The sequence below is a fragment of the Diabrotica virgifera genome, chromosome 2, assembly GCF_917563875.1.
Source record: "Diabrotica virgifera virgifera chromosome 2, PGI_DIABVI_V3a".
Taxonomy (NCBI): domain Eukaryota; kingdom Metazoa; phylum Arthropoda; class Insecta; order Coleoptera; family Chrysomelidae; genus Diabrotica; species Diabrotica virgifera.
The window spans coordinates 277246511-277266519 of record NC_065444.1 but is presented as its reverse complement, the minus strand read 5'-3'; the positions used below and the strand labels follow the sequence as shown (position 1 = coordinate 277266519).

The 20009-nt window shown below is 33.4% G+C and overlaps 1 protein-coding gene across 14 annotated transcripts in view; it reads right to left on the bottom strand.

Annotated features, from left to right (window-relative positions):
- The window catches only part of LOC114338023 (disks large 1 tumor suppressor protein), a 1799868-nt gene that overhangs the window by 898861 nt on the left and 880998 nt on the right, over positions 1-20009 (bottom strand). The window contains exon 1 of one of the 14 annotated variants that reach the window (XM_050644682.1): positions 10075-10227. The exons of the other annotated variants lie outside the window; for them this stretch is intronic. Coding sequence (XP_050500639.1) covers positions 10075-10212 — 138 coding nt within the window. The 5' untranslated portion in view covers positions 10213-10227. Of the gene's footprint in view, positions 1-10074; positions 10228-20009 lie in introns of those variants that run through there. 14 annotated transcript variants of the gene reach the window in all.

The following is a 20009-nucleotide window of genomic DNA, read 5'->3' as shown; positions in this document are numbered from 1 at the left end:
TACCTAGTAGAAACAGAGTTATAGCTAATGAAAAATAGGTTCATATTCGTCAAATTCCAAATCGAATATTTTACCGTGCCGTAACCAAAAAACGAAGCACTTTTTTGGGCAAAACTCATTTTAACTTTTTTAAAGTGATTAAAAAATGCTTATTTTTGTTTTTTTAGAAAAAATTTTAGCATCAAAAGTAAACAAGTTACGCTCAAAATAAAGTTGGTCCCTTTTTTTGGTAAGAAATCAGGAAAATCACCCCCTAATTAGCATTTCAAATGAACTTAATTGTTACCACTTCACAAGTTTTTCACTCGCGTATGTATTGATCATATGATCTGTAAGTTTCATCTGTTCAAAGTCCTTATTTTTAAAGAGCTATAGTTAAAAGAGCTTGAACGAGTCACTTATCACGAATGTATGCAAATTTAGAAACACCGAATCTTAACCAATTTTTGTCTTACAGAAAAACAAAAAAATACAAAATATTCAGAAAAGTAAAGCCGACTTTTTTATTGTTAAAGATTTTTGATATCTCTAACAATTTTTAAGTTATTTGGAAAAAAAAGCATTGTTTTCAAAATTAAAATTTTTAAAAATATTATATTAAAACTAAATTTTTTCAAAAATAAGCACTTTGAATCGATGAGACTTACAGATCGTATAACCACAACATAAGTAAAGTAACTTGTGAAGCGGTAACGATTAATCTCATTTAAGTTGCTAATTGGCGGGTGATCGTCCTGATTTTTTTTGCCGAAACAAAAGGGACCAACTATATTTTGAGCGTAACTTGTTTAAATTTGATGCTAGAATTTTTTTTTTATAAAACAGAAATAAAGTTTTTTAAACACTTTAAAAAAGTTGTAATGTGTTTTCCCCAAGAATGCTTCATTATTTGGATATTTCACATTGAATTATTCTATTTGGAATTTTTCGAATATGAAACTATGTTTCATTAGCTATACCTCTGCTTTTGCTAGGTATAGAGACCTAATATATACACCGTTTTTTTCACTTTTTTATAGGCTATAGTATTGGTAAGAATATTTTTTTCGACAAAATGCCTACGTTTTGAGTTATTTGTGAAAACCCGTCTAAAAACGTGGTTATTTTGTAGAAAAATGAAGTTATCCACTTGCAAATAACTCGAAAAGTATTGATTTGGTGAAAAAACTCTATAGAACAAAAGTTGCTTAAAATTAGTCATTACGTATTTTTTATGGGAAATAAGCCACAATTTTACTAAAAAATGAATTTATTAACGTTTCGGATTGATTTCATGTAATCGAATGAACTATCTTTTAGTAAAGTCGTCCCAGGAACGCAACTCATAAATATTGGCGATATCATTTTAAAGTCTTCTACTTTAAAATGTATAATATACGTCTGAATTGCCAATATAAATGAGTCAGATTAAATAAATTATTAGAAGAATTTTTTTACTTAGCAACAACATGTTTGTTTTATTTTAATAGTATTTTGTATTTTGACAACGAAACCCGATTTGGGCTTCGAAACGTTAATAAATTCATTTTTTAGTAAAATTGTGGCTTATTTCCCATAAAAAATACGTAATTATAAAAATGCTACAAGGAAATAGCTTCAGAACAACATTAAAATTAGTCAGTTTATCCATTTCAAGACATATCTTGGACATATATTTTTTCACCCCTGAGATGGGGTGAAACTCACCCCTGTGGAAAAAGCACACATCGGCACCACATCACTTTTTTTCTTTGACATGTTAGCTATGCGTATGCCAAATTTCATGTCAATCCAAGCGGTTCTTTAAAATTTACAGCAAAAACCGTGAAAGAATGTACTATTAGTCACGCGTAGACACACGCATTGCATTCGATACCTGACCTGACAAGTTCTATAAGAGGTATTTCCAAATTTTTCATATAATACGTCTAACAGATTTGCTCTCTTTCTTACTCTGTCTAAGGTGCCTTTGAAGTCGATGTTCTAATTGAAAATTCTGCTAAAATAAACTGTCAAGTAGGACACCAAGGGGGGTCTGAATTCGAGTCTCTTTTCAAGGAGTACATACTATCAAAATAAATGATATGAGGGTGTTTGAATAATATGAATTGTGTTTGGAAGAGACTTTCCATTTATTGCATCTCCTTACGAATTTGTTTGATTGATTATAATGCTCTATCGAATGCAGATTGATGTCTCAGCGTTGATAAATAAATAATAAGTCATATTATTTATTGCATACTTTTCAAGAATCCTTTCTGTTTCCTTTTCTTTTATTATTTTTGTTATATTTTCTACTTTCAAATATTTCTATAGCTTAATTTAGTAGTGGATCTCTAAAGATCGTTTTGTATATCTCAAAAATGAAAAACGCTAAATTTGTCACAAGTTAAAAATACGGATAGATGTTAAGGTAATGGCCGACATAAACTTGTACGTTACTCCAAATTCACCGGAAACGAACCGTGAAATCCAGTTAACTTTTCTAGTTTGAAACAAGGAAAAACAAGGTAAAGATTATCATTTACAATTGTTACACTGGTAATTTTTCTTTATACGAATATTTGGTAACAGATACAGCAATTCAGAAAATACCCATAAAATATGAAGTTAAACTAGGTTGGCGCCTGGTCTGCTCTAAACGGGACAGATCAAATCGGAATGAGACATCATAAGGTAATAATACAAATATTGCTTTTTATTATATTTTTAATAAAAATAATACGGTAAAACGAAGAAATAAAAACTTTTATTATAAAACTAAGTTTAGGGGAGAGTTGGACAAAACAGGATACGATTCTTGTTTATTTTTACTACGGAAAATATGTTAAAGAAATCATCATATAATTATTTTTTGTAGCTACAAAATTTATTGAAGCACCCAAAAAAATATATACTTATATATAAATTAGAGCTGAAGAGTCAGATAATAGAACAAGTAATAAATAATATCTAATTAGGCATCACACTATCTATCTACGAAAAGCTCGAAACCGAGTTGAAAGACCAAGTAAATAATGCAGAGCCGCAGGTCGCTTGAATGAAACAATATGAAGAAATAAAAATATCGGAAAAGAAATGAAACGAAGAATTTATAAAACGGTTATCAAACCAACAATAACATACGTGGCGGAAGCACAAAGAGGAGAAAAATAATTCTGGAAACAGCAGAGATGAAAACCCTTCGAAAAATCAATTGTAAGACACTATGGGACAGAGCTAGAAGTATAGATATAAGAAAGAGATGCAATGTGGAGAACATTAATAACTGGGTAAGAAACTAAAGACCAAAATGGAACGAACACATAAGCCGAATGACAACAAATATAGTAGTAAGGAAAAGAGACGGTTCCCCAATAGGAAGACGATTAGTGGGAAGACCAGGAAAACGATGAAACGACAACTTACTGGAGACATATTAAAAAAATAGACATGGTCATGTCTACACAAAAAGAAGAAGAAGAGAGAATGATATGCAGAACTAAGATGGGTCTGGTGTCATAATAGTTAATACTGGGGCGCCATAAACGGGATTTATTTCTAAACTTGCTCAATACCATTATGGATGCAAATGGTTTAGTAGATTTAAAGTAGCATGTAGAAGACTATATTAAACTAATGCTGAATAATTTAGTTAAATAGCTACAAACCCGGCCAAAAAAATATAAGCAAAGTATTTTTAGGACAAAGGAAATATATGCATAAAACATTTACCCGTAACTATAATCCTTTTGGTATCAGGCACTATTTACGACAACAAAGGATTCCATGTTTTTACAACGCTTTCCATTTTATTTTCCTTTATTTCATTTCGGTTTTAAAGAGATCCAACTGCCTAACCGAATCGTGGAGGAGATTTGGTGCTTTTACAAAAAGGGAGTAAGCAATCTTGCGATTTTTAAGTATCCTTTGATAATTAAAAGAGGCATTTATAGCTAGAGCTACAATGCCGTTTTGCGTTTAGCTAATTGAGCATCAAGTTAGTTAATTTAGCGAAAAACAAAGAAAATAATTGCCTGTCAACTGCTTCATTCCAGGCCGGCGAAAGGGATTTTTAGATAATATCGTTATACTCTTGTTTCAAGTTTTCTGTAGTCTTTTTGTCGTACGTCTCAAGAGGATTGCAAATGAATGACACAAAAAATTAGAATTCATGATAACGTTAAGCTTGAAATATTACTGTAATTATTTTGATTAAATGAAGGTAACTTGTATCTAAGAATCTAACAAAAAGTTCTAAGGGATGTGTTCCATTTTTCACATGTAAAAAATAATATTATATTTTTTACTGTATTAAATCCGTAATTACAACCCTTAATTTTAAATAGGTCTTAAGCGAACCCTGTCCATCCCTTCCAATACAGACAATTAATTTACTTGGAGATTTGCGAGGGAGAAAGACTCTCTTCTACTACTGCCCATTGAAGGGTGACATTGTATATCGAGTGCCACTGACCACGCGTTGGGGTACATTCGCTCTATTTGATGCTTACGAACCCATAGCATACGAACGATTACCCATAGCATACGAACCGGTTGTGCTACCCCGTAAGTCACACCGATATTATCGTTTTGGACCTTTCTATCTGGGTTCCAGTGACGTGAAACCAACGCTCAAAGTACCCTTGAATCCGCGAATAAGGGTTAATCGAGCACGAATCCCTGGCTAGTCAAAACGTGAGTGAACTCATACACCTGCTTATCCAAAACGCGAGCGAACTGACGAACTGGTCCACGTGTGTAAAAACCGCGAGCAATGGAAAGTTTGAAGAAGAAGTTCTGGTAAGAGTGACATAAACCTATTTATAATATTGTCTGTTGATATAAACCCTTATTCCTATTTAAACCAGCAAACATACCCCTAAAACATACAGTCCACGCAAAATTTTGAAATTACTAACAATTTCATATATGCACATGTTTATTCGTACAGGATGTTTTTTAGCATATGGCTTACAACACAGAATAGGTAACTAAATTTAGATCTATCATCATCGATGGTGCTACAGCCGTATGAAAGAGCCTCGACCTTTCCAAGACTATTACACCAGTCAGTCCTATCCATTGCCAACCGTTGCCAGTTTGCTGCGCCTATTTTTCTCCCATCCTCATCTACACCATCCTTCCATCTAAGTTTTGGCCTACCCCTATTTCTACTTCCCACAGGTTGTGACATAAGGATTCTTCTAGGAGGGTTGTTATGATGTAATCTTGCTAGATGTCCTGCCCATCTTAGTCTTCCTATTCTTATAAGAGATACTACGTCTTTACCACCAAATATATGTTTATATTTGTGGTACACCTCGTAGTTGTACCTCCTCCTCCAAATACCATTTTCACAGATGCCACCGAATATTCGTCTCAGGATCCTGCGTTCAAATATAAGCAGAAGGTTTTCATCTGCCTTGGATCCATATGTCAACATATATGGTTATATAAGGGTTTTGTATATGTTTATTTTTGTTGTTTGGCTTAAGTTTCTGCTTCTCATATATCTACTCAGTCCAAAATAGCATTTGTTTGCTAGGATTATTCTTCGTTTGATTTCTTCCGTCATGACGTTCTCCTTGGTGATCAGGGAGCCTAAGTATGTGAATCTGTCCACCACTTCAAAGGTAGAGTTAAAATTTAGGTCTGTACAATATACAGTACATTAGAAAGAGATGTCCAGTTTTTTTTATATATTCTACTGACTCTTCCATTGCCATTACAAAGTATGTAGGGTCACCTGTGTATGCTCTGAGTGAGTATTCGTGTATTATGTACCTGATCATCTGCCTTGCAGCAGTTGTAGCGCCGCAATTAGGTGGGGGAAGTTTACCCTATCTGTAGAAAGAGTCGGCGCATCTTCTGCAGTTTGTTCTGATTCGATTAAGTGTTGCCCAAATCTTACAGAGACGTTTAAATGCACCAGATTTGTTTATGATGTCCTGTAGACTATTGTAATGCGGATCTGTCTTACTTTCCCATTCTTCTCTCCACCAGGCATTTAAGTCAAAATTGGATTGCTGCAGCGATTGAGCGGATTTCAGGGAGGTAAACTAGATCGGAGACGGTTTCCAAGAGTATCAAGAATATCGGGATGTCATGTTGACAACTATCCATAATTTTGTTGTATTCTTTAACCAATGTATCTTAGCCTCGTAAAATGGGAAGAAGAAGAACGTCATGGCTTAAAAACCTGAGAGAATGGTTTAACAGATCCTCTGCATCCCTTTTCCGAGCTGCCGTGAACAAAATTACTATAGCCAATTTGATAGCCAACGCTCGATAATCGAGCACGGCATATGAAGAAGAAGTAAAATGGGTGGTGCTATGTTACTAAGGATGCGTAGCCACACTGTGGGGGTGTCATAATTGTGCCTGTTATCATACCACATCCCCATAATTTATTTTAACTCCATTCTCTATTGTTTTGAGCGTTACGTTTATCATTCTTACTAATTTTTCACAAATTCGTTTTCCTCGTAGTGCCTTGCATATTCCTTTCCTTTTTACTCTGTAAATTATAAATCTCAACTTAACGCCTGTTTTTAATATTTATTCAAACTTTCTTTATAAAGAGCAAATGTATTAAGATATAAGTTAAATAAATTACACTGTTAAATGCTTCGGCTTCAAATACAGATTTTATTCTTCTTAAAATGAATTATTCTTTTTTGGAAATTTAAGTTGAAATACATACCTTCTTCATAAAACTTCTAAATTAATTTTTAGTTGAAATGTTTCGTTTAACAGTAATTATAAATTACGCCGAAACTTTCTTCAACAACAAATTAAATACTTAACATTTAATAACTTGAAAACTTTTCAATTGAAGCATATGAAAACCTTTGATAATTTTATATTCCTTCGACGGTTTTCCCGTAACATTAAAACTTGCTATTATGTTCCTACGGAAAATGTCAAAAAGTGTTGATTATTTCTCCCTTGTTCTTATTTTATACGCTAAAACTCTACAAAATTGTAGAAGTCCCGAATTAAAAGAAGAACTTGGTAGAAAACTCGTTAAACCGACAGAGACAAAAATAACAAACGAGAAACTTGCTCAAGAACTTTCAAAAAATAAAAAACGGCAGTTGTACAAGGTGATATTACTACGGAAGATTAGACAGTGGTATGGTTTGTTCAACAGTAAATGGTTTGAGTTCAATTAGTGCGGTCGTAAATATTATTAAATTTATCTGACCTGGCCCATTGTTAAGACCCACCCGGAGCGATAAGCCACCGAGGTAGACAGAGTTGGTCTTTTGCAATTAACACTGACTAGACGGTACTCCCATAATAAATCCTAAAATAAATTTTACCTGAAACCGGGCCTTTTATACTATTATCGGTTAATCCGGGCTGTTTATAGTGGTAACTAATTGAATTTAACCATTTACTGTTTAACATACCATAACTATGTATAAAGTATAGCGGCATAAAACTACTTAGGTACACCATGAAAATATGGAAGAGATTGTAGAGATGATAAATCTGTAAATCATCACCTACAAGTTATCCTGCAAGGAAAAATATTTGGAAAGCGCGGACCAGGAAGAAGAATAAGAGGAAGAACATCCAGGTTTAAGACCTTCAGAACCTGGTTGAACACATCTGTACAGTTTTTTGGCGCTGGTGCTGATTAGATACAGTTTTCCATGATAATTCCCAACATTCTTCATCGATAGGAACATAAAAAGAAGACGAACATTTTAAAAAAAATAATAGTATATTATTCAACGAGCATGTAATGATGGCTATTACTCACGCTGATGAAGTTTGCGACACGAGCCGTAAGCGAGTGTCGTAATTCATCAGAGTGAGTAATAGCCATTACATGCAAGTAGAATACTATACTTTTTCTACGACCTTTTTTATTTGGGTTAGTAGAAAATATAATTATCAACTACTAACATTATTCAAAATCGAAAGATTATATTTTTCATACGAAAACATATTTTATATAACTATGGCAACACTGTTAGAGTTGCCCTCTTTGAGCTTACGAAACAATGAAACAGACAATTGACACTAGTGTGATAGAATGGAGGTGGTTTTTAAAAATAAGACATATTTTAAGGCAATTACACAAAAAGGAACGTGTGCTCTCAATAAAAATTGATTGTACATATACAATCAACAGTAAGTAAAACAGAATTCATTGATATAAATTTCATATCCGTAAGCCCTTTTCAGAGGCGGCTCTAGCCTATGTAGCGCCCGTGTGCAGTCGATGCTCTGGCGCCCTTTGGTAGACGCGCAGTCAAAATGGAATAGTCGAATAGGTACCTACCTATTCATAGTACTAGTACATAGGGTATTAGGTACACTTATATTGTAAACAAAAATCCGGATGTAAATATTTCAATATTAAATGATGTCGGGAGCCAATAGGTATTCACGGCGTCAGAACAACCTACCTAAAAGAGCCCCTGCAGACTTTTTATCGGCAGATAGTTTAATCAGTGTGCGCTAACTAGAACTTGCGCACACACGACAATTGTTTATCGGTCTATAGTTCAATTCTCTCCTAGTTTTGGTACTCAATACTTGTGCAGTGCGAATATTTTTTGAATATTTTGCGAAAAAATGGCATCGTCTAATTCACAGTCGACAATTGTAGAAACCTGGTGGCCCAATTAGCATGACTAGTTCATTGAAGGTGACTAAGATCATCCGATAAAAGGCGAAAAACTTTTTTGGGTAATCAAGTAATTTAGAATACATTGTGTAGAATTTGCCACTAAATAATCTATCACTGAGAATTCATCATCAGCATCATCAACAGCTATTCCATCCATCGCCAGAAGGAAGCCTTCCTTATTAGGTGTATCCATTCATTTTAGTTTGTTTTTTGCATCCATTCGTGACCAGCCATTCACTTGATGTCATCAGTCCATCTTGTTTGAGGTCTGCCTCTACTTATCTTGCTAGTCCTTGGTCTCCATTTAAAAATTTGCTTCGTCCAACGGTTGTTTTCCATTCTTATTATGTGTCCTGCCCAGTTCCATTTTAACATGACAATCTTCTGGATCACGTCTGTTACTTTTAACCGTCACGTCGTCTTATTTCTTTCACTGTAAATTATGATGCACTCAATACCCTCGGAATCTCTTCTTGGGTTTCCTCCTCCGTTATATGAGAGCGATAATAACATGTCTGGATAATTTTTTCATTGTGGGACTACTAACTTCAACAGTCAAATAAGAACTTTAATACTAAATCGTTCGAGAATAGTCGGTCGGCTGTTGATAGTGTGCGCCCTCTTCACCAACCCGACTGTTTAGTTGGCTCAGTATGCGCACTAACAGCCCATCCCGACTAAACTATCTGCCGATAAAAAGTCTGCAGTATGCGGGGCTCCGCTTACTTCAGTGTTTTATCCTTCCAGTGTTTTAATTTTTGAAGGAACGAAAAAGTGTCATTATTGTGCTTTAAAAGTTTGAAGCGTTCGTCAAATTTAGTAGTTGCGGTATCTAATAGGTAATAGTAAAATTTTACTTTAAAATGTATTTTCGCGTCAGTTACTGATTCATCTTCCGCCTACTATTTAAAAAATTTTCATATTTTATGTTAAAACAAAGTAAAGGACCCGCTCTTTGGTGCTCGGCGCCCCTAACATCCCGGCGCCCGTGTGCACCGCACACCCTGCACAATAGGTAAAGCCGCCTCTGGCCCTTTTACGGAATTAATAGCGATTGTTTATATTTATCTTTGAATAACGTCAATCTTAAAATGTCAAATGTTGAAATTTAAACGTAAAAAATATACTAACCCATTGTTACAGTTAAAAATCCGTTAAACATTTTTCGAATTTAATTGTTGATATAAATTACAATGACTATTTTATTAAATAAACAAGTTTAAGTAATTTTATTTGCTAATAGTGAGTAATGACCCGTGAGTAACTTCAGCCCGTGAGTAATGAACCATTACGCACGGGTAAAGTAATGGGTGTTATTATCTATTCAGAAAAAGCGGATAATGAGCATATTATTAAACGGTCGTAGAAAAACAATATTTTGCTATAAAAGTATCTTAATCTAAACACATATTTTTTTGTAACAAGCCGTAAATTATTAAAAGTATAAAAAATTTTCAAAAACTCACCCTGTGCTGCGATACATCCGATATAGAGAAGGTATCCACCACGGAATCGAATCGCACTGCCTTTTTGTGCACTTGTTTTTTACGTGGACACAGAGAACACATTTTCTGGTTATTACCACTGTCTTTAATAGTTGGCATAGTTTTTGCATTATGGTTAGTTTAAACCGCTTGTAATTATTCACTAGAAATGTTTTTATTGTTCTGCGTATTAGTATAATATAGTCTTTATTGGGTAATTAAATTGTAGGATTACTCATTGCGATATAAAAATTAAAGCAGCTATGGAGTTCAGCCAAGTTCAATTCCTAAATACAAAAATTATTGATAAAAATTGAGTATCAAATATTTTCAGTAGTAATTGCACAAGAGCTCTAAAACAATCGACTTTTTCCCGAGTGACACTTTGACAGTTTTAATTTCACGACCCGAAGGGGAGTAAAATTATGTGAAAGTGTCACGAGGGCAAAAATTTGATAATAATTTAAGAGATCGAGTGCAATTTGCTGCGGTTATTTCATGAATAAAACTGTTCAAAACCAAAATTTTATTGTAATTTATTTATGTAAGTACAAATTCGTACAATTAAACACACAGTTGTTATAAATATTTGACGGTTGAAAGTCATCACTTTTATAATTTTTAAAACATTAATTGTCATTAATGTTACTGAATGTATTTTTTCGTAGCAACAAAGGGCATCTGACTTAATATATTTGACGACGGGATATTATCAAAAATTATCAGTAGTAATTGCACAAGAGCTCTAAAATTCTATATTAATTTTAGAGATATAGTGCAATTTGTTTCGATTATTTCATGAATAAAACTGTTCAAAACCAAAATTTTATTGTAATTTATTTATGTAAGTACAAAGTAGTACAATTAAACACACAGTTTTTATAAATATTTGACGGTTGAAAGTCATCACTTTTATAATTTTTAAAACATTAATTGTCATTAATGTCACTGAATGTATTTTTTCGTAGCAACGAAGGGCATCTGACGTAATATACTTGCCAACGGGAAATTATCAAAAATTATCAGTTTAATTTAGAATTCTGTAGCTTTCTATTGGTCAGAATCTCCTATGAATGAAATAATCGGGTATAATATCACAAGAGCGTGAGAATAAATTTACAATAATGCGACAGTTTTTCGAAAATTTTTTGTCTGTCAATAGACACGAGAGCCCGCAGGGCTCGAGTGGCTATTGCCCAAAGACAACAAATTTGAGAAAAAACGAAGCAATATTTTCTTAATTATTCTTACTGTCGTGTGATATTCGTAAGATTATTTTTTAATACTTACATATAAAATTCAAGTCTTTGTATAAAAACAAAGTGATATTGTTCCCAATTAATGTGACACACATTTTTCAACTTGTCAAAGTGAAAAGCATAGTTTAGCAAATATTTAGATGAAGATGTTAATAAAATATTAGTTAATTTATTTATAAATACAGTTTTATTCATGAAACAATCTTACCGAAGTAAGTCAAGCGCTTAAATATGCCTATTTGTGTTCTCGTGACAATTTGACATTAGGTGCAGAACTAAAAGTGTATTATGGATATTTTCTTAAATGTGACAGTTGTCAAAACTAGGAAACTAGTTGCAATTAAACAAAAACAATCTACTTAAATAAATTCTATCAGTAATTTTCCACAGTAGATTATTCCCAGTATAATTTTAATCTGATTGGACAGAATTAAACACGTGATCAAAAATCTTACTATACGATTGAAAGTTAAAATCATTAAAAAATAATCAATGAATTTTTTTTGCATACATTTTATTCTCAAATTCTCACATATTTTGACAATAGGCTGTTTATTCTTTACAACCAGAAGAAAAATAGCAGCTTGAATAGCAAAATTTTTTCTATTCTGTATATTTTTCAAAGTTTTTTTTTCAAGGTTTTCTTATTTTTCCCAGTGGGCCCTAAATTGTGAAATATCTTCCTGAAAAAAGAGAGAATTTCCCGAATATCTTTGAATACAATTTTTTAGGTGTGTCGTTTGTCGAAATAATGTTCCTTTCAAATAAACACTTTTTCTCCACTTCCATTTTCTCAACTAATAACATTTAAAATTGATGGGTTAATTAAGTTAGGATCTGCGATTTTTGTGTTTCCTGAGTTATTCAATTAGGTAATTTTTAGATTTCTAGTCTCCACTTCAGTCCACTTGTATAAAAAAAGTTGTATTTACAACTCTTTAGCGACGTATTTATTTAGTGATGTAACGAATGTCATTTTTTGAACATTCGCGAATACGAATGCGAATGCGAATATCTGCCACCGACATTCGCGAATGCGGATGCGAATGCGAATATTCAGTTTTTTTTTAATTTGCTTCTATTTTTGTAATGTTTCCTAAATTTATAATGCAAAGGTAATTGATATTTAGTGTAAATCAATCTGAATCTTAAGCTTTATTACATAATACTTACCAAATAATAAAAAAAAGTGAAGGCTGATAATGTGATTATACAAGGTTAAGTTCTATCTATCTATTGCCCTTCATTTCTCCAAAGTTGAGTAGGCCTCCCCCTTATTTTTTCAGTCTTCTCGGTTCAGTGCTAATCCTGTCCATCTGGTCCCTGCGTATCTTTTTAGGTTATCCGACCATCTCATCTGTGGTCTGCCCTTCCTCTTTGGTAGTCCCAAGGTCTCCAAGTCTCCAGTGAGTTATCGCTTCATTCCATTTTTCGTCTCTTTGTCTGCTGTTGTGTCCTGCATATTTCCATTTGAGAGTAGCTGCATGTTTGAGGTTAAGTTACCTTTTCTTAATAAAAAAAGATGAGAAGTGAATAGATTTTGATTTCATTAACCTAATATTATCTTAAAATTATTTGTTTTTCTGGTTTTCATATTCACAAAACATTCGCACAAATTTCGCGAATGCGGATGCGAATGCGAATATGCAAAAACATGCGAATACGAATATTCGTTACATCACTAATTTATTATACTAATACGTCGCTAAAGAGTTCTAAATACAACTGTTTTTTTACATACCTAAATGTAAACTAACATTCTAAAAATTAAAGGAATAACGCAGAAAACACAAACAAAATTTCATAATTTAGTGGCATAAACCTGCCTGCGGCCCTGCGGTTAGACAAATTACAAACACGAATTACGGAGCGGTAAATTTGAATTACTCCTTCTGGTTTAAAAACGAGGTATAGTGAATGCCAATTTTCTTAATCCATTATATTGAAACTTTGTATCACGATAATATAATTTTGCAGGTGATTTTGGTATGCATATTATTTACAATGCTTCTATCTAGTTTTTAAAGTCGAGTTTCAGTCGTTCAGTATTTTCACTTTTCCAACGCTTTTCCCAATGGGAACTATTCCACTTTTGCCATCTAGTGGGCAGTTCCCGAAACATAACAGTATTGATTAGTCTCTGCTACTCAGGTGGTCGGAAAGTTTAGTCAGTGGTCGTTAGATGGCGCCAACCACATTTTACTTTACATTTTCCGTTATTAGGCCATATTATTAGTTGAGTATTTTTGATATTATGGGAATTAGAGCGAACATGATGGATGATGACTATATAAATGTTTGAGCAGTGGCGTCGATTTTTATAAAATATCCGTGATTGATGTGATTGATAAGGTGTGGTACATGAATATTATACTATACGGAAAAGTTCTTGGTAAAAATATTAAAACATCGAATACTTATATCGAAAGAAAAAAGTATGTAATCCAATAAAAATATTTATATATTTCATCAAACAAAATAATTAAATTTTACATAAAGTATATTTCAGAAATATGGTATCTATAGATCTGTTAAGTAATATTTAGGTATCTATAATTTAATGTTTTTATTATGCTATTATTATTTAAAAAAGATAAAAAATATTTAATGTAAAGAAATAGAGACATAAACTCCCCTAAATGTTGTGTAAAAGTTATTAAGTAAAACAAATTATCATCAAAACTAGAAGTATCGGTAATTGGAGCACGCAGGATTTAGAAAACTCTTCAGCACAATATTATATCGATAAAATTTGATCTTAATAAAAAAATATCGCATATAGTCCAGAAAGCCACTGCGCATCCGCTAGGAAAAATATTCTAATTCGGATTTTTTGTACAATCTTACTCAAAAAGGACTCCTTTTAACAAATTTGCATGTTGCCAGGACCAAAAGGTGGTCAAAAATTTTTTAAACGTTTTTTTTTTGTTTTTTTCCTAAAATTATTTTTTGTGCATGGAAAAAGGTTTTTTAGGGTTTTTTGGATCATTCCAAACAGAAAAGGTCTTTAGTGACTTTTCTCTAAAAATGATAGTTTTTGACATATAAGCGATTAAAAATTGAAAAATTGCGAAATCGGCCATTTTTAACCTTCAAAAACTATGTGAAAAACTGAAAATTTGAATGTTGCCAAGGTAGATAGATATTCTTTAAACATCGATTGATGAAATCCCGAAGAGTTTTTTGCAAAACAATATTCAAAACTTCTTTTTTTTTTCATTGCTAATCAAGCGTGCGCGACACAATTTTCCACCGACAGTATGGTGCAAATGAAAGGAATAAATTCGTTTTATTTCGTAAACCGGCGACTTTAAGGAAAAATCCCGAAACAGGTCGATATTTGTTTTTAAGTTTTGATATTGCGGCATATACGGTATACTAGTGACGTCATCCGTCTGGGCGTGATGACGTAATCGATGATTTTTTTAAATGAGAATAGGGGTCGTGTGGTAGCTCATTTGAAAGGTTTTTCAATTCTCTATTCAGTAATGTAAACATTTACATAATTATTTATACAAGGTGTCCTACTGCTTTTTTCTCAAATAATTTAATTTAATAAAAATTTTTTGGACACCCTGTACAAATAATTATGTAAATGTTTATATTACTGAATAGAGAATTGAAGAACCTTTCAAATGAACTAGCACACGACCCCTATTCTCATTTAAAAAAATCATCGATTACGTCATCACGTCCAGATGGATGACGTCACTAGTATTCCATATATGCCACAATATCATAACTTAAAAATAAAAATCGACCTGTTTCGGGATTTTACCTTAAAGTCGCCGGTTTACGAAATAACGAATTTATTACTTTCATTTGCACCATACTGTCGGTGGAAAATAGGGTCGCGCACGCTTGATTAGCAATTAAAAAGCAAAGGAGTTTTGAATATTGTATTGCAAAAAACTCTTAGAGATTTCATCAATCGATATTTAAAGAATATCTACCTACCTTGGTAACATTCAAATTTTCAGTTTTTCACATAGTTTTTGAGGGTTAAAAATGGCCGATTTCGCAATTTTTCAATTTTTAATCGCTTATATGTCGAAAACTATCATTTTTAGAGAAAAGTTACTAAAGACCTTTTCTATTTGGAATGATCCAAAAAATCTAAAAAAACTTTTTTCATGCAAAAAAATTAATTTTACGAAAAAAACAAAAAAAAACATTTAAAAAATTTTTGACCACCTTTTGGTCCTGGCAACATGCAAATTTGTTAAAAGGAGTCCTTTTTGAGTAAGATTGTGCAAAAAATCCGAATTAGAATATTTTTCCTAGCGGATGCGCAGTGGCTTTCTGGACTAATATTCTTGACTGAAACAACTGGTATTAGTTGAGGGAGAGTGAGAAAAATGATTGAGAATAAAGCAGGTTGGACTATTATATACAACTATATCCGTGTAGTGATCAGGCAAAAAAATAGACGAAGAAAGACAGCTGTATCAATGATAAAGGTAAGAGGGAAATATGTTGTATGTTCAAAGCAGAGGGAATACGTTTTTATGAGTCGAATTATTGAGTCAGATTATGTGAGTCAGACTGTAGGGTAGGAGGAAATGCTCTGCTAGGAGTACCTAATGTCGTTCTGGGAGCGATGAGGTACTTCTACGATCTCCATGGAACGGGGTTTCAAAAAACCCAAATTCTTGGACCAAGAAAAGGAAAATAGGGAAAAGGGAGAGGCCTCCTTTTTGACAGTGTGTGGATAGATGAAGTGATGTCAGCCTTACAGAGGCCATTTCCTGAGAATATTATGACAGCGATGATATTCCAGGCACCTGTTGCCCATAATGTGCCTCGTCTGGAGTTTTATAGAAACTAAATACAAAATCAGTGAAAACTTGTTACTCGAAGGTTTTTGAGATTTCTGAATACAAATATTATGCCGTTAATGATCTTCAAGATACTTGGTGGCCAGGATGAGTCAGTGTAAACTCATTACTCGGTGCTTTTTCAGGACACTGATCACGAATATTATAACGGCGATTGTCTCCGACGTACTCGGTAACCAGGAAAGACCTCGTCTCTTGGAGCGTTCTAGAAATTCGATACAATATTGGTGAAAATTCGTTACTTGGAAACTTTGGGGATTGCTGAATATGAGTACTGTGTTGTCAATGGTCTTCGAGACGTCTGGTGCCCAAGAGCAGACTCATCTACAGTAGTTTTATGGAAATTCGATATAAAATCAGTTGGTACTGCTCATCAGGTGCATCGGATACTATTACCGACACGATATTAATATTTAGTGATCACAAAAACATCCGAGTAAAGAGTTTGCACGGACTTTATCCCGAATTTTTACAAAATTACAGTAGACAAGGTCAGTCCTAGTTACCAAGTGTATCAGAGACCATTGCAGACACGATATTAGTGTTCAGCGACGCAAAAACTATCCAGTGATTAGTTTCTATTGATTTTTTTATCAAATTTCCACAAAAAACCAGGAGACGAGGCCCGTTCTGAGCACCAGCTACCTCGCAGAACATCGCCATTGTAGCCGTGACGTGATTGGAGACGTGATCAACGTCTCGAAAAACCCTCCGGATAGTGGGTTTCTACTGATTTTGTATCTTATTTGCATAAAAAAAGAAAAGACAAGACACATTATGAGCACCAACTGTCTCGGATAACAAGTTTGCATTAATTTTCTATCATCATAAGGCTGTCAAAGGCACGCTCCAAATCAATAAAAACCATGTATAAGGATGTGTTCCATTCAACCGATTGTTCCATTATTTTCCTCGCAGTATTGACGTTTGCTTGTGAATCTTGGCCGTGAAAATTTTTTTGGCGAGTTTTACTTACTTAGTTGTACCGAACGTTTCTATTGAAAATTATAAATTAAAAAGAGGCCACTAAAAAGACTCTATGTTTAAATCGGTAAATTTTTTCTTCGGAAATGTCTAATTCTCGTATAACGTGTTGCTTAAACTTCTTGAAAGACGAATCGTTTATTGTTGGTGTTGCTGTTGGTATTAGCGTTTCGTATTAATTTTTAAAACCACTACCGAGAGCGTTTCCGGGTCTACACACAAAATATGCCGACTGAAATTTTAATGATGAAAAAGTAGTGTGCTGTGTGGAACTGCAGTCAGCTTTTTATTGTCATATGCACTCTTGAAAAATTACTACTGTGCGGCTTCGCCTGTGCTATGCTCTATGTTACCTTAATGAACGTGCACATACATACATAGACGAGAGAGTTTCCTTTTAAAAACGGAAAAATTGCGGTGTAAATATTTGGCGTAGCTTTTAATTTGCGGATAAGAGAGACGTCACTTTCACACCGCTCGGCGCCCTTCAGGTGGAGGATTTATCTTAATTAATATAAAAGAGGGAGTGTTTTCTCATATTAAAATATTTTATGCAGGCTGAAATTAAATACTTATTAAAAACAAAATAGAAAATGACTATAGAGATTACGAAGCAGAGGAGCAAGCTGGCTTTAGAGCTCGGCGGTCCACAGTAGTGTTGCCAAAATCGGTCTTGGTCTTGCAGTCTTGGTCTTGTTCTTGCGTTTTCGCAAGACCAACACCAAGACCGCCTAATTTTAGCAAGACCAAGACCAAGACTTACCGTGCAAGACTTGAGCAAGGACAAGACTAAGCCTGCGAGACTCTTACGTCTTGTAGTTAGAACTGAGGGTCGTTTCAGGGAGTATATAAAATCGGCTATATTCTTAGATACTCTATAAGAAGTATCGCTGTAGTAATATTGTTGCTAGACAAATCAATTATTGTCATTGTACACCGGGTGTAGGTACCAATCAAACTGTGTTTTTGAAGTTATAATTGTTTAGGCGCGATTTCATTGAGGGTGAAATTTTATTAATCTGCGCGCATGCGCACACAGGCAGTATGGAGTTAGTTACTAAATGTTTTAATTTATGTATGTATCAGTCTAGACAAGGTGTGGAAAGAATATATTAGTGTTTTTAAATATATTTTTCTACAAACGTGTTAAAAATACAATTTTTAGAACTCCATAGGAGCGTTAAAAATGCTACTTTAAGACACTAGTGCTTTAAAATTTTTAAGGCACTGCAGATAAAAGTGAATTGTCAAATTGTGAAACGTCAACATATTTATATTTCATTTATTAACATTAATATTAATAATACAACTTGTGCAATTTGAAAAAGGTGGTTTAAAAGGATTTTTTATTATAATTTTGTGTCTTTGGATTTGTCTTCCTTGGGCGTAAAATAATAAAACATCTATTTTTATATTTCACTTGTCACCGTGATGTGTAATTATGTATATCTGAAACGTCAGTAGCATGCGCCGTGATGGCCTTGTTGGTAGAGCATTGGACCATAGATCGAGAAATCGCGAGATTGCGGGTTCAATTCCCGGACGATTCATACTTTTTCTTTTTTTTTTAATATTTGGCATTGTTAAGTTTTGTTTAATTTTTGGTCATTATTGTTAATTTTTTGTATTGTAACTGTTAAGTAGGTATATTGATTTCGTTGAAATTATATTATAATAGAAGTATAACTTCTTACGTGCGTACAAAGTACACACACATTATTTTTTTTCTCATAGCATATTTCTGTGGAATATTGTAGCATTTATAAAATACTGAAATTAAAACGATAGCCTCATAATTTCTTAACATTATGTTTTTTTATTCATTCGCTTATATTGGATAACAAAATATGTACTCACTTAAGAGGAAAGGAACATTTTGACGCCTGTCAAAATTTTCAATGTATTTTAAATGTAATTATTTTTTTTTCGAATCCTGAGAAAACTAATGAGTATTTTTGAAAAATTTAAAGGCAGAATGAAAGAATTCTTTATTACCGAGGGCCGAAAGTCCTTAGAATGAATAAAAAGTTTCTTTTGAATGAGATATTTGAAATTAAAAATCACACTAAATTTTCTCTGAATTTTTCACCCCTGTAACTTATTAAAATAAACATTATAGAAGTTTTCAGGGACTTTCGGCCCTCAGTAATAACGTAGTCTTTCATTCTGCGTTTAAATTTTTCAAAAATATTTATTAATTTTCTCAGGATTCAAAAAAAAATGAATCGCATTTAAATATCATTGAAGCCAAAAGTTCGTACCATCCCCTTAAGTCATGGGTTCAAGTTCAAACCCCACCCGGTGTCAATTGTCTAGATCAGTAATTCTCAATATTTTTGAGTTATGTGTCATGTACCACAAAATACTTTTTATTATTTTTGTTACCACCTAACTGAAATAGCCTAGCTAGGTAATATAATTAACTATAATAATTGTGGTGCTGATTTTGGCTGTTTTTACGTTTTCTGTACCACCGCAAATATTGATATGTACCACCAGTGGTACATGCACCACAGATTGAGAACCGCTGATCTAAATGTTTATTAATTTGGCTGGTCTTTACTATGGCTATGATATTCCAGCTTAAAATGTACCTCTCTGTTACGTTGTGCAAAGATATGCAATAGGCTAATAGGCAACTGCGAGATTGCAAGACCCTTGCCGCAAGACCAAGACCAAGACCAAGACCAAGACCAGGAGCACAATACCAAGACCAAGACCAAGACTAGGTGTACTGGCGCAAGACCAAGACCAAGACTGTCTATTGAGAAAGTTAACTAGAAAGTGTCTAAGTTATTGAGAAAAAAACAGCCGTTAATAAAGAAGTTTACCTAGT